The sequence below is a fragment of the Leopardus geoffroyi genome, chromosome B3 (assembly GCF_018350155.1).
Source record: "Leopardus geoffroyi isolate Oge1 chromosome B3, O.geoffroyi_Oge1_pat1.0, whole genome shotgun sequence".
NCBI classification, from domain to species: domain Eukaryota; kingdom Metazoa; phylum Chordata; class Mammalia; order Carnivora; family Felidae; genus Leopardus; species Leopardus geoffroyi.
Genome location: NC_059337.1, coordinates 21,304,322 through 21,324,224, shown reverse-complemented (window position 1 = coordinate 21,324,224; position 19,903 = coordinate 21,304,322). Strand labels below are relative to the sequence as shown.

The following is a 19,903-nucleotide window of genomic DNA, read 5'->3' as shown; positions in this document are numbered from 1 at the left end:
GGGCTTGGCAGCTACATCCAGCTTCACGCCCAGAAGAAGCAATTCAGGGTTTTCCAATGACAGTTGGGAGTTTGTCTTTTCAAACTGTGGAATTCTCAAATATCTGCCATTCATGAAAAGAAAAGTTCTCAAATTTTATTATAAAACAGAACAATGACAGAATATAAGCTTACACATTAATATTTACATCATATTCAAAATATATTACAGCTTTAATTTATGAACAGAAATATCCTGCTTTTTCTTCTTTTTCTTTTCTGTTTTCTTTGCATCACTGATTTGCATTTTTACTTGATCTTGTAATTTAGAAAAGAATGCTTGAGATGACTTCAAGGCTTTGTCTTTACCTTCATCCTGCAATTAAAGACAGTAACACACTCACACTATAAAATGCGCTTGTAAGTTAAAAAAAAAAAAAGCCAAATGATTACAACAATGTATATGGAAATATAAATATCCATAAATGGACAAGGAATTATGAAAACTCACATCAGTTTGCACAGAGGTTTTATATACATTTTATGCTGCTGTGATATTCTTGTGACTTAAAGGAGGAGTGAGTAGGAAGAAAAACTCCTGCCAGGCCCCACGTCTGGGAGGGCCATGTGCTTTGGGCTGTTATTCCAGCCAGGCACCCACGGCCTCTCACTAGGCAGGTGGGTAGCGTCAGCTGGGTCTGACCCTCCGTGGATCGATGTCACCTACCACTTGCCACCAGTTTCCTCACACAGGCCCCGTTCTGCGGTTTTCCTTCCTGCATCCTTACCTTTAATAGCGAAGCTTTGCCCGCTTTGGTCAGCTGTTTTAATTTCTCTGAAGCTGCTGCCTTCGTGTATTTCCCGGCTTGATCTGGGTTGTTCTTTTCAAGCAGTTTTCTCCGCTTTTCCTTCTCCTTTAGTTTCATACGCTTCTGATACTTCTTTTTCCTCCGTTCTCGTTTCTTGTCTGTAGCTGTTTTCTCAGCAGCTGTTTTTACATCTCCAGCTTTATTTTTTTCCTATTAAAATAATCACCAGTTGATCTAACTTAACACAACTCAGGAAATTAGAAGGGAAGCAAGTCCACAGAACGTGGCCAATAGGCTGTGTATCTACAGTCAAGAGTGAGTACGCAGTACCTATCTGCACCCCAAAGAGCTTTGGTAGCTCAGTTCTTTAGGCCTGGAACTCATTCTTTGATGAAGCAGACTCTCACAGTGACAGTTTGGCTACATCAGCACATCACAAAGGCAGCCTGGAGAGCTAGGTTAGCAAGCTGACAGTCCCAGAAGCAAGCCCCCTTACAGCACTTAAGACTCCAGGGACAACCTCAGCGCCAAGCTGCTGATGACAGCCACTGGCGGCAGGAGGGGCTCCCCAAAATGGAAGGGAAATATCTATATACTGACAATCGATTTCCTCTCTTTTCTCCCCAGCTGCCAGCCTATCCTGCCAGGGCTGTCAACTGTAGAGGTGGCAAAGGTGCTAAAAGGGATGGGTGTGGGTGCAGCAAAGTGAGGAGGGACAAAGAGCCATGTGCCAGGCCAGCTGGGAAGATGAGACCTGTTAGAAACCATCATTTCTTTTTATTGCATGAGCTTCAGTGTTCATGAGGCAGGGACTGCCTACACTTGGTATGTCCCACGTCTTCTAATAACTCAAATGTTCTATTCTAGAAACTGATTCTATTATTGATAAGCATTAAATGGACAAAATAATGGGGGAAATGCTGATATTAAAGGACTACTAGTATATGAGCAACATTAACAATTTATTTTAAACCTAGTATCACTGATAGTATTCAAATTGGATTATAACAAGATATAGATATGGGATATTTACAAACAGCTTTTCTAATAATTCTATCTGTACCTCATAATATCTGATTACAGAAAACTGAACACTATTATTTGATTATACTTAAAACTCTAGGAAAATGACATTGAGTAGAGATCTAGCTATATACCAACTTATAAAAAAAACCTTAATGTTTCCACACTGGCTTTTTACCTTGACTTCCTCTGGGGCCAGGAGAGCTGCGTCACTAACGCTCACTGGGGCTACCTCCTCCATGGTTATGGCTGGCAGATTTGACACAACCTTAATCTCTGGAACAGGCTAGAAAAGAGACAACACGTTTAATAGGAAGTCAGAAATGGTCCTAACACAAAATATTTGTATCGTGAACCTATTAAAGCATACTATACAAAATACCCTATGGAGATTATTTAAAATATGAGATGTGTTGACAGCAAAAATCTTAAGATAACTGGAATGACAGCAGTGTCAGTGGGCAACATGGGCTACCTGAGGAATTAATAATCTGCATATTTTAGGAACTATTCTTTCTCATTACTACACCAAGAACCCTTATTTCTACACTTTTGCGGAACATTTCTGCCATATTCCACACCAGTTCTTTCACCTAATTTTACTAAATTATTCCCATCAGTAACAGATGTGGACATTTTCAAACATTCCTATCTAGTGTTAAATAAATCTATTGATATTTGTGAATATTACCTTGCCTTCAGTTATGGAAAAAAGGCCAGCAATAAGAAATATATACAAAAAGATGCAAGGAAAAATGCTTATAGGAATGAGTCAAAATAGACTACCTGATAAACAAATTTTGTCATCTTCCAGCTACTGAAAACATAACTTTATAAACAGAAATATGAAATGATACAGAACTCCTTTGGAAAACTAAAACAGTATCAAAATAAATCAAACCTATTAATTATAAAAAGGAGAAATGAATGCAATGTTCACTAGTCTTTTTTTTTTTTTAATGTTTATTTTTCAGAGAGAGAGCGAGCGAGAGTGAGCACATGCGCACACTAGCAAGGGAGGGGCAGAGAGAGGGAGACACAGAATCCGAAGCAGGCTCCAGGCTCTGAGCTGTCAGCACAGAGCCCGACGCGGGGCTCGAACTCACACACCGTGAGATCACGACCTGAGTTTAACCAACTGAGGAACCCAGGTGCCTTTTTTTTTTTTTTGAAAGAACTTCCCAGGAAATTCAGAAATTACAACAGGTTTCATACTGATCAGAACACTACTGATTATTTACCTAATGCTTACACTAATGCTCTTTATATCTAATTCTTGCACATCTCTGAGGGGCACCAGGGCACAGGGACAGGGACTCTGTTGGCTACAAGAGAGTAAGAGATGGAAGTGTGGGGCACAGCAGGTGCCCTGGAGAGAACATGGCACTGAGACTCAGGAGAAAGGGGGCTCTACTGCAGAGTGTGTCACTGATCCCTTTGCACACTCCTTTTTCTTACCACAGTCCTGTCCCTACCCCAGTTAACTGGACAGATGTGTGTCCCGGGAAATTTCAGAAAGAATAAAAAGGACATTTCATACAATGTCAGAGTGTTAAAGAAAAAATTTCTTCCACTGGACTGACTGTTCACTTACTTATTAGTAACGTTGTGTTCCATTCTGTAATTTAAAGAGAAACAGAGAAAACGGAGACAGCCCAGAAAAGAAAAAAAAATGATGACTGGTCAATAGGGTTTATGGAGATTGTGAAATACCAAACTGAGTATGAAAAAAAGTTCTTATTAAAAGGAACCTGTACCAAAAATTCTACATTTCTGAAGAGGAAAAAAGAAAGGCTTCTATATTGGGGCACGTAGCCCCAAATACATTCTCTCCTTTTTCAATTCCCAAGATTCCACGGAATGTCTAATTCCCCATATCAGGCTCTGTGTTAGTGTGATGAACACAGCAGGGAAACAGCAGTGAACAAAACACATTTGTGCTGGCTTGGAAACGAGTAGGGAACAATTAGCCATCAAGCAACGACGGTGATGGTGCTATGAGGGAAATGCGCAGAGCAGTGACGAATGCGGGAAGGAGATGGCACTCAGCCTGAGACCCCAGAGACAGGAAGGAGCCAACCATGGAAAGAAAGAAGTGCAGCCTAACAGGCGGAGGAAAGTCCAGCAGGAAGATGTGAGGAAGGAGGCACTCTGCTCACTGAAGGCACTGGAAGACTAGTGTGGCTGGGGGATAGCAAGCTATGGAGACTAGAGGGGTGAGAGGGAGCCAGATCACGTAGGGTCTTGTAAGGCACAGGAAGGGATCATGTTCTTCATATTAGTAACTTTTTCACAGTAAGACCTGCTGGCCAAGAGGGGATGAAAATTCCTCTCTTCATTTATTCCACAGCTATACTTGGCACTTTGGTATCCAAAAATGGCTCCTGCCACTACAAAGTTACTGTCATACAAATTATACCTTGATTAACCCAAAACAAAAAAGCCAGGTGATAAAAGCAGACTGTCTTAAAAGACAAGATACTCATACAGGAAAAATCTCCTAACCATCAAAGAATCCGAAGGATTTTAGCGATTACCTCTTCTATACAGAGGAAAGGTGAAGCAATTTGTCTAATTCACAAAGCTAGTCAGGGGCAGATTCAGACTCAGGTTTCTGACTTCTAGACTAGTCTCTGAGATTCATGACATCTCATTTCTAGGCAACACAAAGGGGCAATAGGTTGGCAAGTACTAAAAGGAAGGCATAGAACATTTTATGGGTTCACAGAGTGTAGTGAGTGGGAGAGGCAGCTCCAAAGAGTAAAGAGGCACTGAGTCAAGTGTGGTGAGAATCAGACAGACAGAGGTCGCTGGATGTCTGGGCCTGGCACAGGGGGGCATGAGGCAATGGGGACAGCATGGACCCAGAGTTAGATCCAACCCTTCCAACCCTTTTTTTTTTTTTTTTAAATGTTTACTTTTGAAACAGAGAAAGAGAGAATGGGCGAGGAGCAGAGAGAGGGAGACACAGAATCCAAAGCTGGCTCCAGGCTCTGAGCTGTTGCCACAGAGCTGGATACAGGGCTTGAACCCACTAACCATAATATCATGACCTGAAGTGAAATCAGATGCATAACCGACTGAGCCCCCAGGCACCACCCCCCCCACCCCAACCTCTTGAGCCTTGGTTTCCTGATCTGCAAAACAGAAAGAATAGCATCTACCTTAATGTTGTGTGGATTGAGTTAATGTGCAGAGACACTGACATCATCAAGATGGCAACACAAGTTGATCCCAACCTTAGTTGTCCTCACAAGACCAACTAGCAACTATCCATGGATGAGATAGCATTGTGAAAATCCCAGAACCCAAGGGTGAGGCTGAAGCAACCCCCTGGACCACACAGACTGAGAAGGACCGCATTAGAAAGGTAGGACAGGCTACACTCTGACCATATCCCTCCCCCCAGCCGGCACAGCACCCCATTGTGAGAGACCATCTGGACCTAGGGTTTCTCCAGTGGGAAGAGAGCCTAAGTAGACCTGTAACTCCCCAGCATCGTAGGACACTTCTAGACAGGCCCAATCATGTCGGTGTCATAGGGATCACCAAAGTCTGTGGGGATTGACCACTGGGGATCAGACTAGGATGCAGAACAAGGGCAGGGCTTATAGCAATTAGTGCTTGGATCTTGGCAGACCAGGTTCCTCCTTGCAGCAGTGTCCAAGTAGAGATCCCAGCCAGCGTCCTTGACCATTTGTAGAGCCAAGCTAGTGCCCCTGTCTGGCTCCACGAAGTATCTGCACCCCCGTGTTCACTGCAGCATTATTTACAATAGCAGGCCATGAAAACAACAGAAATGTTCATCAACAGATGAATGAATAAAGACAACATGGTATACACACACACACGCACCCACAACACACACACACACTGGAATACTATTTAGACATAAAGAGAAGGAAATACTGCCATTTGTGACAACACTGACGGACCCTGAGGGCATTATGCCAAGTGAGATAAGTCAAATGGAGAAAAGACAAATACTGTATGATCTTGTTAGGCAGGAAACTAGGCATAAGCAGCAGGAGGATGGACCTTCGACATCCAGATGGAGAGCTCTACTGGAGACCACCCAGGGACCACCACAACCCACCCCTCTAGCAGTGGGTCTGTGGTTACAACGTCCTGGCAGAGGAAGAGTTAAGTGTGTTGTGCATGTGGCACTTGTGCACAGAGCAGCCCCTTGTCCTTATTTGACCTATGTCTCCAGAATAGAAATAATGTTGTGGCTTCCTACCCTTGCAGGCATTTCAAATACATCTTGGGAAAAGACATGAGAATTTGGGTAATTATTATATAATCCTGGTCTGTCATTCAAATGTTGTGACCCTAGGGCCCACCCAAAAGAAAAAAAAGATCAAAGTCCACACTCACGAGTTTCTGGGCCCTGTGTCTCTCTTGACTGGCAGGCTCCTCCTGTGGAGTATACTTGAATACAATTTTTCTATGCTTTACTTTTGTTTCACTGTAATTATTTACCATGGCAGCCAAGAGAACTGAGGCTTCTTCTTTCCTTTCCCATTTAACTTTGGGTAACAATCTCACTTAGATTTCTCTAAAAAAATCCCCCAACTGATAGAGAACAGATTAGTGGCCACCAGGTGGTGGGGGAAATGGGTGTAGGTAGTCAAAAGGTACAAACTTCCAGTTATAAGAGAAGTTCTAGACAGAGTTAACAGTATTGTATATTTGAAAGTTGCTATGAAAGTACATTATAAAAGCTCTCATCGTAAGAAATAAAACTGCCACTACACTGGGTGATGGATAACTAAACTTACCATGGCAATCATTTCACAATACACATATGCGGGTATCCTGTGCCCTTCCAAAGTTCGTTAGGCCACTCTGTTTTTACAAAAGACCTAGATTAGTACCTGTTTTTGCTAACTGAAAGAAATCTGAAAAGAATTTTTACTTTTGTGAAAGCAAAAGTAGTGTTCAGCATCTGTTTTGCAGTGAGCTCCCCTGCCCAGCTCCTTCTGCAGGAACCACACTCGGCATCTCAGCATCAGGCCACCAGAGCTTTAAACTGTGTCTGTGAGCATTTGTGTGCATCTCCACGTGTTTGTGCATCCGTTACAAGACTGGTTCTGAAGTAACAGAAAAGCCTAGGAGAGGTTCTTTTTTGGGGTCTGAAAAGCTCAAAAACTTTTCCATTTAGTTAATGGTAATTGCTTCTTTGGTTTATCCATTTAGGCTTACGAAACGGAACATTCTACTTTCTGATGATGGGGGAACCTCTATATCAAACCACTGTTGTACATCTTAAATGTATACAATGTTATTTTATCTTTTAAGTTCATCTTTTTTTTTTTTTTTTTTCTTTTTGAGAGAGAGTGCAAGCAGGGTAGGGGCAGAGAGAGGGGGTGACAGAATCCCAAGCAGGCTTCTCGATGTCACTGCAGAGCCCGACATGGGGGCTCACGAACTGTGAAATTATGACCTGGGCTGAGATAAAGAGTTGGACATTCAACCGACTGAGCCACCCAGGTACCACTATGTCTATTTTATCTTAATAAAATTGGGGAAAAGGGGTTCACATACATAAAGAACCTAATATGGTACATAGCAGGTATTCAGAAAATATTCAGCAGGTACAGACATCACAGGTCTCCAGACACACCACAGGATGAAAATACAACCCAAGACTGAACAAGAAGAAAGAGTGAGTAATGAAGAGATCCTGTGGCTAAGATTTTAGGTCTGGCAAAGGCCCATCTGGTGATGAGGCTGGATCAGCAGAAGAAGCCAGAACTGTCCAGGACTAGATGTAAGCCTTCCTCAAGACAGGCCCTGCCTGTAATTTACAGGGAATGCCTATAGATTTGTATCTAAAACCAAATAAAGTGCTAGCCTCACAAAAGCTCAAAGAGGAATTAAAGGCACATCTGTTCTGACTGCACACTGAAATGTTAACACACTTACTGGTTTAGGGATGAAGTGAAAGTTCGAGAGGGCATCCAATTTTAAGAAGAGGGAATCCATCATCTTCTGAATTTCTTTGTGCTCTGGATTTTCTTCTTCTGCTGTTTTATGCTTAGGAAATGAATTCAACAACATCAGATTAAGCAGCCTAATACACATCACAGGGCAAAACCCTGAAGGTCAATAAGGGTGCTCCCCATTTCTCATCATCAAGGCTCCAAAAAAAACCATTACAAGGCAGAATTCAAGTTCTCAACACCATGACGGTGCCAGCACTAGCCAAAGAAGAATGTGCTCTGCACTTCAGGAGCCGCAGCAATCACTACCTCTAAGATTCAGAACATACAATTTAATTCCCTTGGTATTTATTTGTCAAGAACTAAGCCATTCCCACTAGGATGGCTATCATTAGGAAAAGGGAGGAGCAGATAACAAGTGGTGGTGAGGATGTCGAGCAACTGGAACCCTTGTGTGTGGCTGGTGACAATGTAAAATGGTGCCATCACAATGGAAACGAATCAGGCAGTTCCTCAAGAAGTTAAACAGAGAATTACCGTATGACCTAGCAACTCCCCACTTAAGTAAATACCCCAGAGAATTAAAAAAGAGGTTCTCAGGGGCACCTGGGTGGCTCAGTCCGTTAAGCGTCCGACTTCAGCTCAGGTCATGATCTCATGGTTTGTGAGTTCAAGCCCCATGTCGGGCTCTGTGCTGACAGCTGGGAGCCTGCAGCCTGCTTTAGATTCTGTGTCTCCCTCTCTTTTTCTGCCCCTCCTCTGCTTGCACTCTGACTCTCTCTCTCTCAAAAATAAATAAACATTAAAAAAAAAAGGAATTAAAAAAAAAAAGACGTTCTCAAACAAATACATGTAGCCATATGTTCAGAGCAGCACTATTCCCAACAGCCAAAAGGTAGAAACAGCACAAATGCTCACAATCCCCTTTTCCTTCTGCCCATAATGCTTACTCTAAAAGGCTAAGACTCTTTATTTTTTTATTAAAGCATAACAGAACAAAACAAAACCACACACACCAGAACAGGGAAGCCACTGGCTCTTTGCCTGCACCACCTTGATACCAGAGATGCATCCAGGTCTGTTTCTAATTCTGTCACTAGAGCCCACTTTCCAGCCACGTCCAGGCATTTGTCACTGCTTTAGTTTAACTTAACTCATTTTTTATCCTCCACGTGTCATTTGCCTTATCCCAGATAATAATGGCTGTGAAATCATCTTTAAAAAAAAAATTTTTTTAAACATTTATTCATTATTGAGACCCAGAGAGAGACAGCACGAGCATGGGAGGGGCAGAGAGAGGGGGAGACACAGAATCCGAAGCAGGCTCCAGGCTCTGAGCAGTCAGCACAGAGCCCGACGTGGGGCTGGCTGTGAAATCATCTATATACAACTAGAAGTTCATTCATGTGCTATTTATTATCACGTTGCCTATTACCTCTAGGACAGATACCAAACTTCAGGAAATATTTATCATCATCCCCAGACTAACTCTTAATTGAATGGGTCTAGAATTAGCCTAAATTAAATCCATACTCAAAAACTTATGATTGACTACTGACTTCTGAGACCTCAATAAAACTGGTATTTACAGAGCTGGTACAGCTGTCCCATTACATATTTAATTTTTAACTCTCATGGTTACAAAATACTTTCTGTATTTACTGAATCCTCTCAAAGTAGCCAGGCAATGTTTAATAATATGTTCCTTCAACTACCACTTTGGGTTGCAAAGCAGCCAGGAAGAATTTTAATTCAAATCTTTCTAGATCTTCAACTTAACAGCAGCATCAAGGGCACGGTTTGCTATTGCTGCGAAAGTGGCATTAATTAATCAAATGGCTTTTGCAAATAAAAAATGCCATTTTACCCCCAAGTACATACTGCCCACATTCTGAATAAATCGAATGTGGAAAAATAATCCAATCAATAACTGGTAATATAATATTACTGGAAATTACTGTGTCCTACTTAACCAGATAGTTTAAGAATCTAAGTGAAAACAAAACCAAAACCACATAACCCACCAGACCTAAACACGTGAATGAATTCACAGATAATGTTATACTGGTAACTTCTAAAGAATGAAAGAGAAGTGATTTTAAAATTGTGGGACTACTATAATAATTTCTAGTAAGTTAATAATTACCTTTGGAACAATCGGGTGAACAATGACTGACTACAAAACAAGTTCCCCTACCCCCTCACATTCAGGGGCCATATTGTAACCTCTCTATTTCTAACACACTGTCTCACACTTCAATGAGGTGAACCAAGAGCATAAGATTTATTTCCTGACTTTCAGCCATCACAGTAGAACCAGAAGAGCCAGCTGTCTGCTTCTCTTACTTTAATAACAATGCCTTTGCCTTTGGGGAGTCCTCACCTGGTTGAGTTTGATGTATTCCTGTTCATAAATTTCAGCAAGACTCAATTTGCTCTTCTCATGGTCTAACGTTAAACGTTTTTTATATTCATATGCATCCTCCTTAGGTTTTTCTTTACGTACTACATCATCCCAAGCCTGAAATATGAAAGGCACAAGGACGATAAATTAACAAAATCTATCATTTCTTTCTAAGCTCACTTAAGACTCTTCCTCTGGAATATTTATTATCATTCCAGAGTAAGCAAATTGTAGCAAAAAGTAATTAATTTCAACCTGTAAAATGACTATTCAAGTCACCAAACATAGGTATTATGAAAAATAAAGAGGGCATTACTTAAGTATTCTTTTTTGTTCTTGTTTTAAATGCACCTTTCTCCTCGTTACCACCTTTAATTCCACATTTCCCCATCAACGTTTGTTTACAAGTCAATACTTGAGTTTCTCATTTCATTTCAAATTTAAGGATACTCTGCATACAGTACCCACCCTTCAAACTCTTCGTATTTTGAGCAAACACTATACACATTTTAAAGCCGTCTCTTATTGTACGTGTCATATGCCCAATTTTATTCTAAGTTTACAAAATAAAATCAATTCTTAAACAAAAACTTTGCTAGGTTTTTAACATTTGAAAAAAATAAACCCTTTGTCACACTGTGCCCAGATACTGTGTGCCAGATGAAAGGTCCCAAGTATGACCCTATCAAGTCAGAATCAGTCACCACGCCTGTCATCCTCTACCAGTTTCACCGGGCGCCACCAGGCAGATGAGCAAGGCACAGGAAAGACTGGCAGTGGCTCTGGCTCCCCCTTCTCCTCAAGCACAAGGCTTTCCAGAGCTCTAGTGAAAGGCAGTGCCTCACACAACAAAAGAAAGATAGTGCAGACTTAAGCAGTAGTAGCCTTCAGTGTAGATTTAAGCTTTAAATAAGGAACTGATATAAACAAAATTTCTACGAAAACAATGAAGAGTGTTGGTCCTGCTCCCAAAATACTCATATATTATTCCTAAAAATTCCAGTGAATTTTAAGTTCAGTTAAATTTCATTCTTACTGACCTGATCTCTTATCCTCTGCTTAATGATATCTTCCAGTTGAAGAGTGGTTTCCTCTGTAATCACAGGAGCTAAAGGAAACAGAACATGTACTCACGAGGTAGGTATACACTAGACCAGAGGTTCTCAAAGGGTAGTCCTTGAACCAGCAGCATCAACACCTGGGAACTTGTTAGAAATGTGAATTCTTAGGCTCTACTCCACACCACCTGAATCAGAAGGTGGGGGGAAAGGACCACCTATCTGTGTTTAACTAGCCCTCTCATGCTCCCTCTAGTTTGAGAACCACAAAAGTAGAGTATATCCAGTAATCAGTGCTAACACTTTTAGTCCATGCACCTGGGTACTCACCCTCTTTTCCAATCTCTCTAGAACTGAATAAAATGGAAATTCATTTTGATTTCACAGGTACAGGAAAGAGTTTGATGAGATGACCAGGGTTCCTGGCTAGAGTTCACAATTTCGTCAGTAGAAAATGATACCAGTCATTGTATACAGATCACTAGCAGAAATGATTATGGATTTAGGCATGAATTAGCATAACAGTAATTCCTGGGTAAATTAATAGTACTGTGACTGTATAAGAGAATGTCTTATTTCTTAGAAGATACATGTAAACGTACTTAGACATGAAGTGTCATAATATTGGTAAATTACTTTTAGATAATTCAGGGGAAAAAAGTACACACAGATAATCACATACATACATAGGGGAAGGAAAACAAATATGGCAAAATGTTAACGATTGGTGAATCCAGCTGAATAGCATATATGTGTTTGTTGTACTATTTTGTCAACTTTTCTATATGTTTGCAACTTTTTAAAATAAAAAGTTGGGGGAAAAGAAATATCATTTCAAATCTTCCTATGAAATAAAGTCATAGAAAACACATGGAAACGAACATCTGCAGGAGCCCCATGGGCTCACGTACCCATGCGGACTGCATGGTCAAAGTGCAGAGTCTCTTCTAGAAGGCTGTTCTCTGGTCGCTTTTGAGCTGTCACTTCCCCTTGAAGCTGCCAAGGTTTTTTTTCCAACAGCTCTTTTTCTAAAGATGCAATTTTTTCATTCATCTAAGAAAGAAACAAAAAGTTATTACACATTTAGGAAATAAATCAGGCTTATAGCTGAATAAAAGCAACTACTTTAAAAGCACAAAAGCGGGGCGCCTGGGTGGCTCAGTCGGTTAAGCATCCGACTTCGGCTCAGGTCATGATCTCGTGGTCCATGAGTTCGAGCCCCGTGTCGGACTCTGTGCTGACAGCTTAGAGCCTGGAGCCTGTTTCGGATTCTGTGTCTCCCTCTCTCTCTGACCCTCCCCCGTTCATGCTGTCTCTCCCTGTCTCAAAAATAAATAAACGTTATAAAAAAAAAAAAAGCACAAAAGCAAGAAATGTATTATTTCTCAATACATTTTTGTTTTTTCTTGCCACCATTTTATTATTAAGCCAACAGTAACTTCCTATTCTTAACACCTGAGGTGGGGTGACGCACTGCAGATGACTTCTTTCCCTCATTGATTTGAAATGCCATGTTTATAACATACTAAATTCCCCCAGAAGATTCTGGACAGATTTCTGGGCTCTGTTCTAGTCAAATGATCTATCCATTCCCAAGCCACTATCAATTTTAACTATTAGAGCATTCCAAAATTAATTTTTATTTGAACATTAGACTTCACACCCCCAATCCAAATTATTTCTAACTTTTAGAAGACATCTATAACTTTTTATCTTTTTAATTTTCATTTCTTAAAAAATTTTTTTTCTGTTTTATTTTTTATATTTGAGAGAGACAGTAGGGGAAGGGTAGAGAGAGAGACAGAATCTGAAGTAGGCTCCAGGCTCTAAGCCGCCAGAACAGAGACCAATGCGGGGCTTGAACTCACGAACCATAAGATCATGACCTGAGCTGAAGTCAGACACTCAACTGACTGAGCCACCCAGGCGCCCCTGTTTTTTTTAAGTTTATTTGAAAAAGAAGAGCATGTGCAAGCACGAATGGGGGAGGGGCAGAGAGAGGGAGGGAGAGAATCCCAAGCAGACTCCGTGCTGTCAGGGCAGAGCCCAACACAGGGAACAATCTCACAAACCATGAGATCATTACCTGAGCCAAATGCTCAACCGACTAAGCCACCCAGGCAGCCCTATAATGACTTTACAGTGTAGAAAATGCCAGCCTGAAAGCTACCTTACTGAATTCCCTTGTTTTTTCTAATAGCTTTCAGTTTATCTACTTAGGTTTTTCTAGTATCCTTTGCAAACATTAATGCTCATTTCAGTTTTCCTTACCTCCTATCTCTTTCTACTGTAGTTGCACTAACACTTCCACAACGATGTTAAATAACAGTGGTAAAGGTAATAGTGGACATTTTGTCTTACTCTTCATTTTAAAGGGCTATTTCTAGAATTTTACCACGGAGCATGATGGCACCTTTTGGTTAAATGCATTTGTATTTCACTGCAGGTGAAAAAAAAATTAAGGATGGATACTAAATTTCATCAAATGTCTTTTTTTAAGTTTATGTATTTTTGAGAGACAGAGAAAGAGCACATGTATGTGGGGGAGGGGGAGGGAGAGAATCCCAAGCAGGCTCCACAATGACCAATGACAGTGTAGAACTGGACGTGGGGCTCAATCCCATGAACCTGGAGATCATGACCTGAGCTGAAATCAAGTCAGATGCTTAACTGACTGAGCCAGCCAGGTGCCCACATCAAATGTCTTTTTGACATATATGGAGAGAACCATACAGTTTTCTCCTTATCCTGTTACAACCTAGAATTACATTAATAGATTTCTTATTCCTAAATCAAGAAAATGAGGCCCATGTGGCTGTGGTGTTGTCAGTCTTTCATTATGCTATTTGGAATATTCACATCACTATTCATAAATGAAACTGTGTGTGTGCATGTGTTTTAATGTCAGGTTTGGGTATCACGTTATTAATAGCTTCACAAGAAAAAAAGTCTGGAAGCTTTACTTTTTATACATGGAAATTGATTAAACAACATTACTTCTACTTCTTGAAAGTTTGATATAATTCCCCAATAAAACTAAACCTGCTTGTCTTTATCTTAGGGAGGATATAGGGAGGGAAAGACACTAACTCAATGAAATTTCTTATTTTGTTTCCTAGTGCTTCCCCACCTCCTCCTTTTTTTTTTAAAAAAATATTTATTTATTTTTGGGAGAGTGTAAGTGGGGGAGGGGCAGAGAGAGGGGGACAGAGGATCCAAAGCAGGCTCTACGCTGACAAGCTGACAGCACCAAGCCCAACGTGGGGTGTGAACCCATGAACAGCGAGATCATGATCATGATCTGAGCTAAAGTCAAACGCTCAACCAACTGAGCCACGAGGTACCGGGCCCCACCCCCTCCTTTAAATCTATCTCTTTGGGGACAATCTGACAATCATAGATTTAACTCAGATTCTCTTTTGCTAATAATTCTTTTGATATCCTTGGTATATTTATTTGCCTATTCTCATTTCTAATTGCGTGATATAATTTTAAGGTGGTTAAATGACACAAATAACTGGAGCCAGGCTGTTATCTATTATTTGCAAATGATACTTCATTTGCCTGAAATCATGTCACAAGGAGATAATTTTTATCAACTTTAGAAAATGTATTTGAGATGGCATTAATTAAAATTCAGGTATGTGGAGCCATCCACAGAGCATCTGAAAGAAGCAGTATCCTTAAGAGCAGCTGAAAGAGCTACAAAGAGAGGTTCACAAGACAGCTAATTAGGAAAAACATGCCACTAGGTATAAAGAAACCAGGGACAAAGGGGAAAAAAACAGCTTCTAACACAAACTGAAAGTCAAAGGGTGGAAAATGCACTGATTTTTACAAATTAGCTACCTTCTACGTGGGCATCTGGATATGGTGTGCTGTAGGGAATAGCAGCAAGATTTTTGTTTTGTTTTTAAAAGATAATTAAGCATTCAGCCAAGAAAAACAGTGTACATTAGTTATCTGGGAGTCCCATAGTCCTGGTAAGTATATACAAAATTCCTTCAATTCTTAATCATTACCTTTTCCTGTCTTTTCTCAAAAGAGGATTTAACTTCATCAGAATCCTTCTGTACATTTAAGATATTTGTATCCTTATTTTCCTCATCATCTGGCAAAGCAAAGGTCACTCTTTTTGAGGTTTCTTTATGTTGTTTACTGTCTTCACTTTCTTCAAAGTCATCATCTTCATCCCTATAAATACCAAAACACTTATGAAAAACAATAATATACCACTTTTCATTAGGAAAACAAAACTTATTTTCTAGTAATTTAAATTCTTTTGTATACCTAATGCAAATAAATATTCAGAATTCCAAAGTCATTCAGTTATTAAGGACCAGAAGGTATTATTTCAGTGAAATAGAAAAAGTGTACAATATATAGAAAATATTCCTCAATCTATAGTACAAACTTATCTCACAAAAGTAACAATAAGGTATTTTTTTTTTTTTTCAACGTTTATTTATTTTTGGGACAGAGAGAGACAGAGCATGAACGGGGGAGGGGCAGAGAGAGAGGGAGACACAGAATCGGAAACAGGCTCCAGGCTCTGAGCCATCAGCCTAGAGCCTGACGCGGGGCTCGAACTCCCGGACCGGGAGATCGTGACCTGGCTGAAGTCGGACACCTAACCGACTGCGCCACCCAGGCGCCCCAACAATAAGGTATTTTTATTGGCACAAAAAGCAAATAAAGAAAGATCTGATTGCTAGTGATATTTATCTTCATTAGATGATCTCTAATGACTCTTTAAATTCAGAGACTTTCTTCTGGCTACCCTGAGACTATCTGACGTTAGAGAATATAGCTTCTTAGGATAAACATATTTGACAACTATGAGTACACACATATAATTGGACAGTTCTAGTTTACAATGTAAGGGACTCAAACTACTCACATTTCAGAAATGCTTTCTTCTTCTTCTTCTTCTTCTTCAGCAATTTCTTCGTCTTCTTCCTTTGGATCCAGTTCATCATCATGAACACTTGCTAGATCTTCATCACTTTCAACTGGATCAAAGAAGTCTTTGTATTTCAGGTTTCTGGAACTTTTACCTGACTAAAATGAAAAGACTTTTCAAACTTCTGACTAAGAAGAGAAAAACACATTAAATCACGCAAATATGTGTATGCATATTTTTTTTAAAGACTTTTTTTTTTTAACGTTTATTTTCGAGACTGGGGGGGGAGGGAGGGAGGGAGGGAGAGAGAGGGAGGGAGGGGGAGAGAGAGTGGGAGAGAGAGGGAGAGGGAGAGGGAGGGAGGGGGGGGAGAGAGAGAGAGAGAGAGAGAGAGAGAGAGAGAGAGAGGGAAGGGGGGTGGGGGGAGACACAGAATCCAAAGCAGACTCCAGGCTCTGAGCTGTCAGCACAGAGCCTGATGTGGGGCTCAAACTCACAAACCGTGAGATCGTGACCTGAGCCGAAGTCGGATGCTTAACCGACTGAGCTACCCAAGGGCCCCTGTGTATGCATGTTTTATAAGGAAAACTGGCAACTACAACACTACTATAAAACTGTAAGAACTACTAGACTGTAACAAACTGGAAGGAAGTATTGATTCATTGTAACTGAAGACAGAGCACAATATTCCTATCTCTAAATCTTCTAACTATAATTATTTCCAAGATATCTCAGCTTAAAGTAAACAGATGCCTTCCTTTCACTTATTATCATTTTTAGTGTTTGGTGAAAATATGTTTAAGGGAAATTCTGAATACCTCTAACATGTGTGGTTATGGTTGTTAAGCTACATAAGAAATATTTTGTGATAAGCTTTGGTTTAATTTTTCCAGTCCAGTTTTCAACAGATCTAAATACTTCACTCGTGCCCTGATGAATTTTGAGGTATTTGAAACCTCTTCTCAAGAAACAGAACAAAATCTCATATGAGGTAGAAAGTCCTCTTTCTCTCCTCTCCTAAGACTTTACCTTAGGTTTTTGACTTCCAAGCAGTTCTCCTTCATCTTCATCAGAATTGACGTCTTCAAAAAAATCAATATCTTCCTCCTCATCACCTTTTTGTTCCTCTTCTTTTTCCATGTTTTCTAAAAAGGTCTCCATTTCAGATAGTTTGAAAAATTTATCATCTACTATGGACTTCTCTCTTGGTTTCCTAGGCACTTTGTCCTGCACCTTGCTTTGCTCCTCCAATTTGCTGATATCAAAATCAAGATCAGAATCTTCATCACTGAAAACTGGACTTTTCCTCAGATCAATTGTGCTTGAGTTTTTCATTTTCTCATCCCCTGTAGGATCATCACCACTCAGGTCGGCCACTTCCTCCTCCTCCAAATCTTGTTCGAGGGCCTCCTGGCCATCAGCCTCCACCTCTGAGCCATCCTCTTCACACTCCTGCTCTTCATTCTCTGGAAAAAGACTGATGTCTTCGTCTTCAATGGTTTTACTAACTGCATCCTGGAAGTATTGTAAAATTGGTTCATTTTGCAATTCTAGTTGTTGCCAAATCTGCTCATCATCAAAATTCTCTATCACCAGTTTTTTTAAAGGACTTCCGTGGATTCTGCCATTCTCTAGTGTTTTGTTAAAATCATAAAGTACTTTTGTTAATGAAGTGAACTTTGATGCCAATTCATCTTGAATCCTATTAAGGGGGCATGGGGAGGAAGTTTAAAGAGATTTATAATTATAGATAATAATTTCACAGCACTGTGAATTAGACAAAAAAAGCCCAACTCTTGTGCAAAACCAAACTTGAATGAAATATCAATTTTAAGTATAGATCCTGGCTCCCAAGAGTGTATTATCTTGCAGATGAGCCACATTAACATACAAAAAAGAGTCAGCTAAGTGTCTGTGAATCTGCTGTATGGATTTTAGACAGGGAAACTACTACACACCTCTTTGCCTCAAGATATATAGCGAATCTTAGTCTTAAAAAGCTCAACTCTGCTGTTATATGCCACTCCATCATTCAGTCAGCCAATGGTCAAAACTTGCTTTGGCAAGAGTGTCAGAGACTACCTCTCTGAAGATGTGACGTCTGAGATGACACCTGTACATAAGGAGATAGTCTTTCAAAGCTCTGGAAACATTATCTTCTAAGTAGAGGAAAAAGTGAGAATAAATTTCCTAAGATGGAAATGAGCGTGGTGAGTCTGAGGAACAAAAATGCCAGCATAGCTGGAGTGTGATGAAGGAGGCAGAAGGTTAGGGAGGTAGATGGGAGGTGAATCGGAGGTGAATCGTTCAGGGCTTAGAGGTAAGAGTTTGCCATTTTAAGTATAAAGAGAAGCCATCAGAAGATTTTTAAGCAGAGGAGCAAAATGATAGAATTTACACTCTGGAAAGATGGCCAGTAGAGGAAACGTTACAAAAGTACAGTGATTAGGTTGATGAAGAACTGTGCAGGGGTTAGGGGAGCAGATTCTGTGAGAAGCAGTCGAATTCAGAATACAGTCTGGAGACAGCACCGACAGAATTGGCTGATGAACTATATGTAGAAATGAGAAAAAAGGAAGATATCAAAGAAGTAGCTTAGTTATATGTCTGAACAACAGAAAAAATAGAGCTGCCGTTTGCTGAGATAGGGGAGGCAGGGGTGGAGCATGGGGAAAAAGTATCACGGAGGGCACTGTACAGGAAATTAAATAGAAACAACAGCTCATTTTGCACATATTAAATTTGAAATGCTGAAAGAATATGTGGCTGTGAGTTGCTGTGAGCCTGAAGCTGAAGGGAAAGGTGGGTTTGAAATACAAATCTGAGCCATACTTTCATACAACGCATTTTAAGTCCTTCAACACAATACAAAGAGCTTATGCTGGCAAGAGATATGAAAGACAGTCCTAATTCTCAAGAAGCTCATCGTGGAGGTGGACAGCCAAGCGACAAACTTAATACTTCCAATGAAGGATATGGATAAGTAAGCACTGGGTGGACTGAGAGCATATTGGAGAAAAGAGCAACCAACCTAGGGTGCACGCGCCTGTGTGTAAAGAGTCGGGGGGGGGGGGTGCGTTAAGACTCAATGGAAGCCTCTGGGTATTAATAACTGAGCTTAGTTTGGTTAGCACACGACTCGGAAATCTGCACTGTACAGCTTTCAACAACTTTAAAATTTTTGATAGGCTAAGGGTGCGTCAAGTAAATGAAATTTGGGAAAAAGAGGTGTACGCTTCCCTTTATCTTCCCCCTACTCCAGAATTCGCTGGGGGCCATGGTCCGCACCCACGCTGAGACCCGGGCTTCACCCAGAGTCCGGCTCTGCTCACTTACGTGAGGAAGCACTCTGGCCGGCCGGTGGCTTTACCAACCTCCTGCAGACACCGCTCCAGGGTTCGCCGACGCCAGACCCGCGGGGCCATTGCCGTCTGCAACTCCCCACACAGCGCCGCATGTAAAGGAAAAGCGCTGCCCGGAAACCGCGCCACAAAGACGCGCCTCGCGCAGCCTAGACCCTGGAGGCAAAGGTTCCGTCGCTCAGAAGTTCCGGACCCACTCCCTGCCAGAGTCAATGGCAGTGCAAGAACTTTCACTGGGCCATTGATCAGTTCTAGCGCTTTTGAACTTTCTCCAAACTTTCTGTTTCGTAGTCCTGAGGGGCTCATAGGGGTGACGCCTCCTCCGTTTAAGTTTCCTCTTTAGATGCACTGGGGAGCTCGTCCGCCGCACCACAAGAACACAGCGACGCTTGCCACGCCCCGCCCCCCCATCATCGTATGC

The 19,903-nt window shown here is 41.0% G+C and overlaps 1 protein-coding gene across 2 annotated transcripts; it reads right to left on the bottom strand.

The window, feature by feature from the left end:
* Positions 1-109: 109 nt before the first annotated feature.
* Positions 110-19,878, bottom strand: MPHOSPH10 (M-phase phosphoprotein 10). 2 transcript variants are annotated; one of them, XM_045448863.1, is made up of 11 exons: positions 19,457-19,878; positions 17,150-17,822; positions 16,118-16,278; positions 15,240-15,411; positions 12,129-12,270; positions 11,200-11,267; positions 10,139-10,276; positions 7,739-7,849; positions 1,989-2,096; positions 767-997; positions 110-354 (listed from the first exon to the last, which is right to left on the bottom strand). In XM_045448863.1, the coding sequence occupies exons 1-11, from the start codon at positions 19,786-19,788 to the stop codon at positions 205-207; spliced, it is 2,286 nt and encodes a 761-aa protein (XP_045304819.1). In that variant the 5' UTR covers positions 19,789-19,878; the 3' UTR covers positions 110-204. The 2 variants fall into 2 exon arrangements, with proteins under 2 accessions (XP_045304819.1, XP_045304820.1); XM_045448864.1 differs by lacking the exon at positions 110-354 and having other exon boundaries at positions 891-995; positions 1,988-2,096; positions 19,457-19,827.
* Positions 19,879-19,903: the final 25 nt, after the last annotated feature.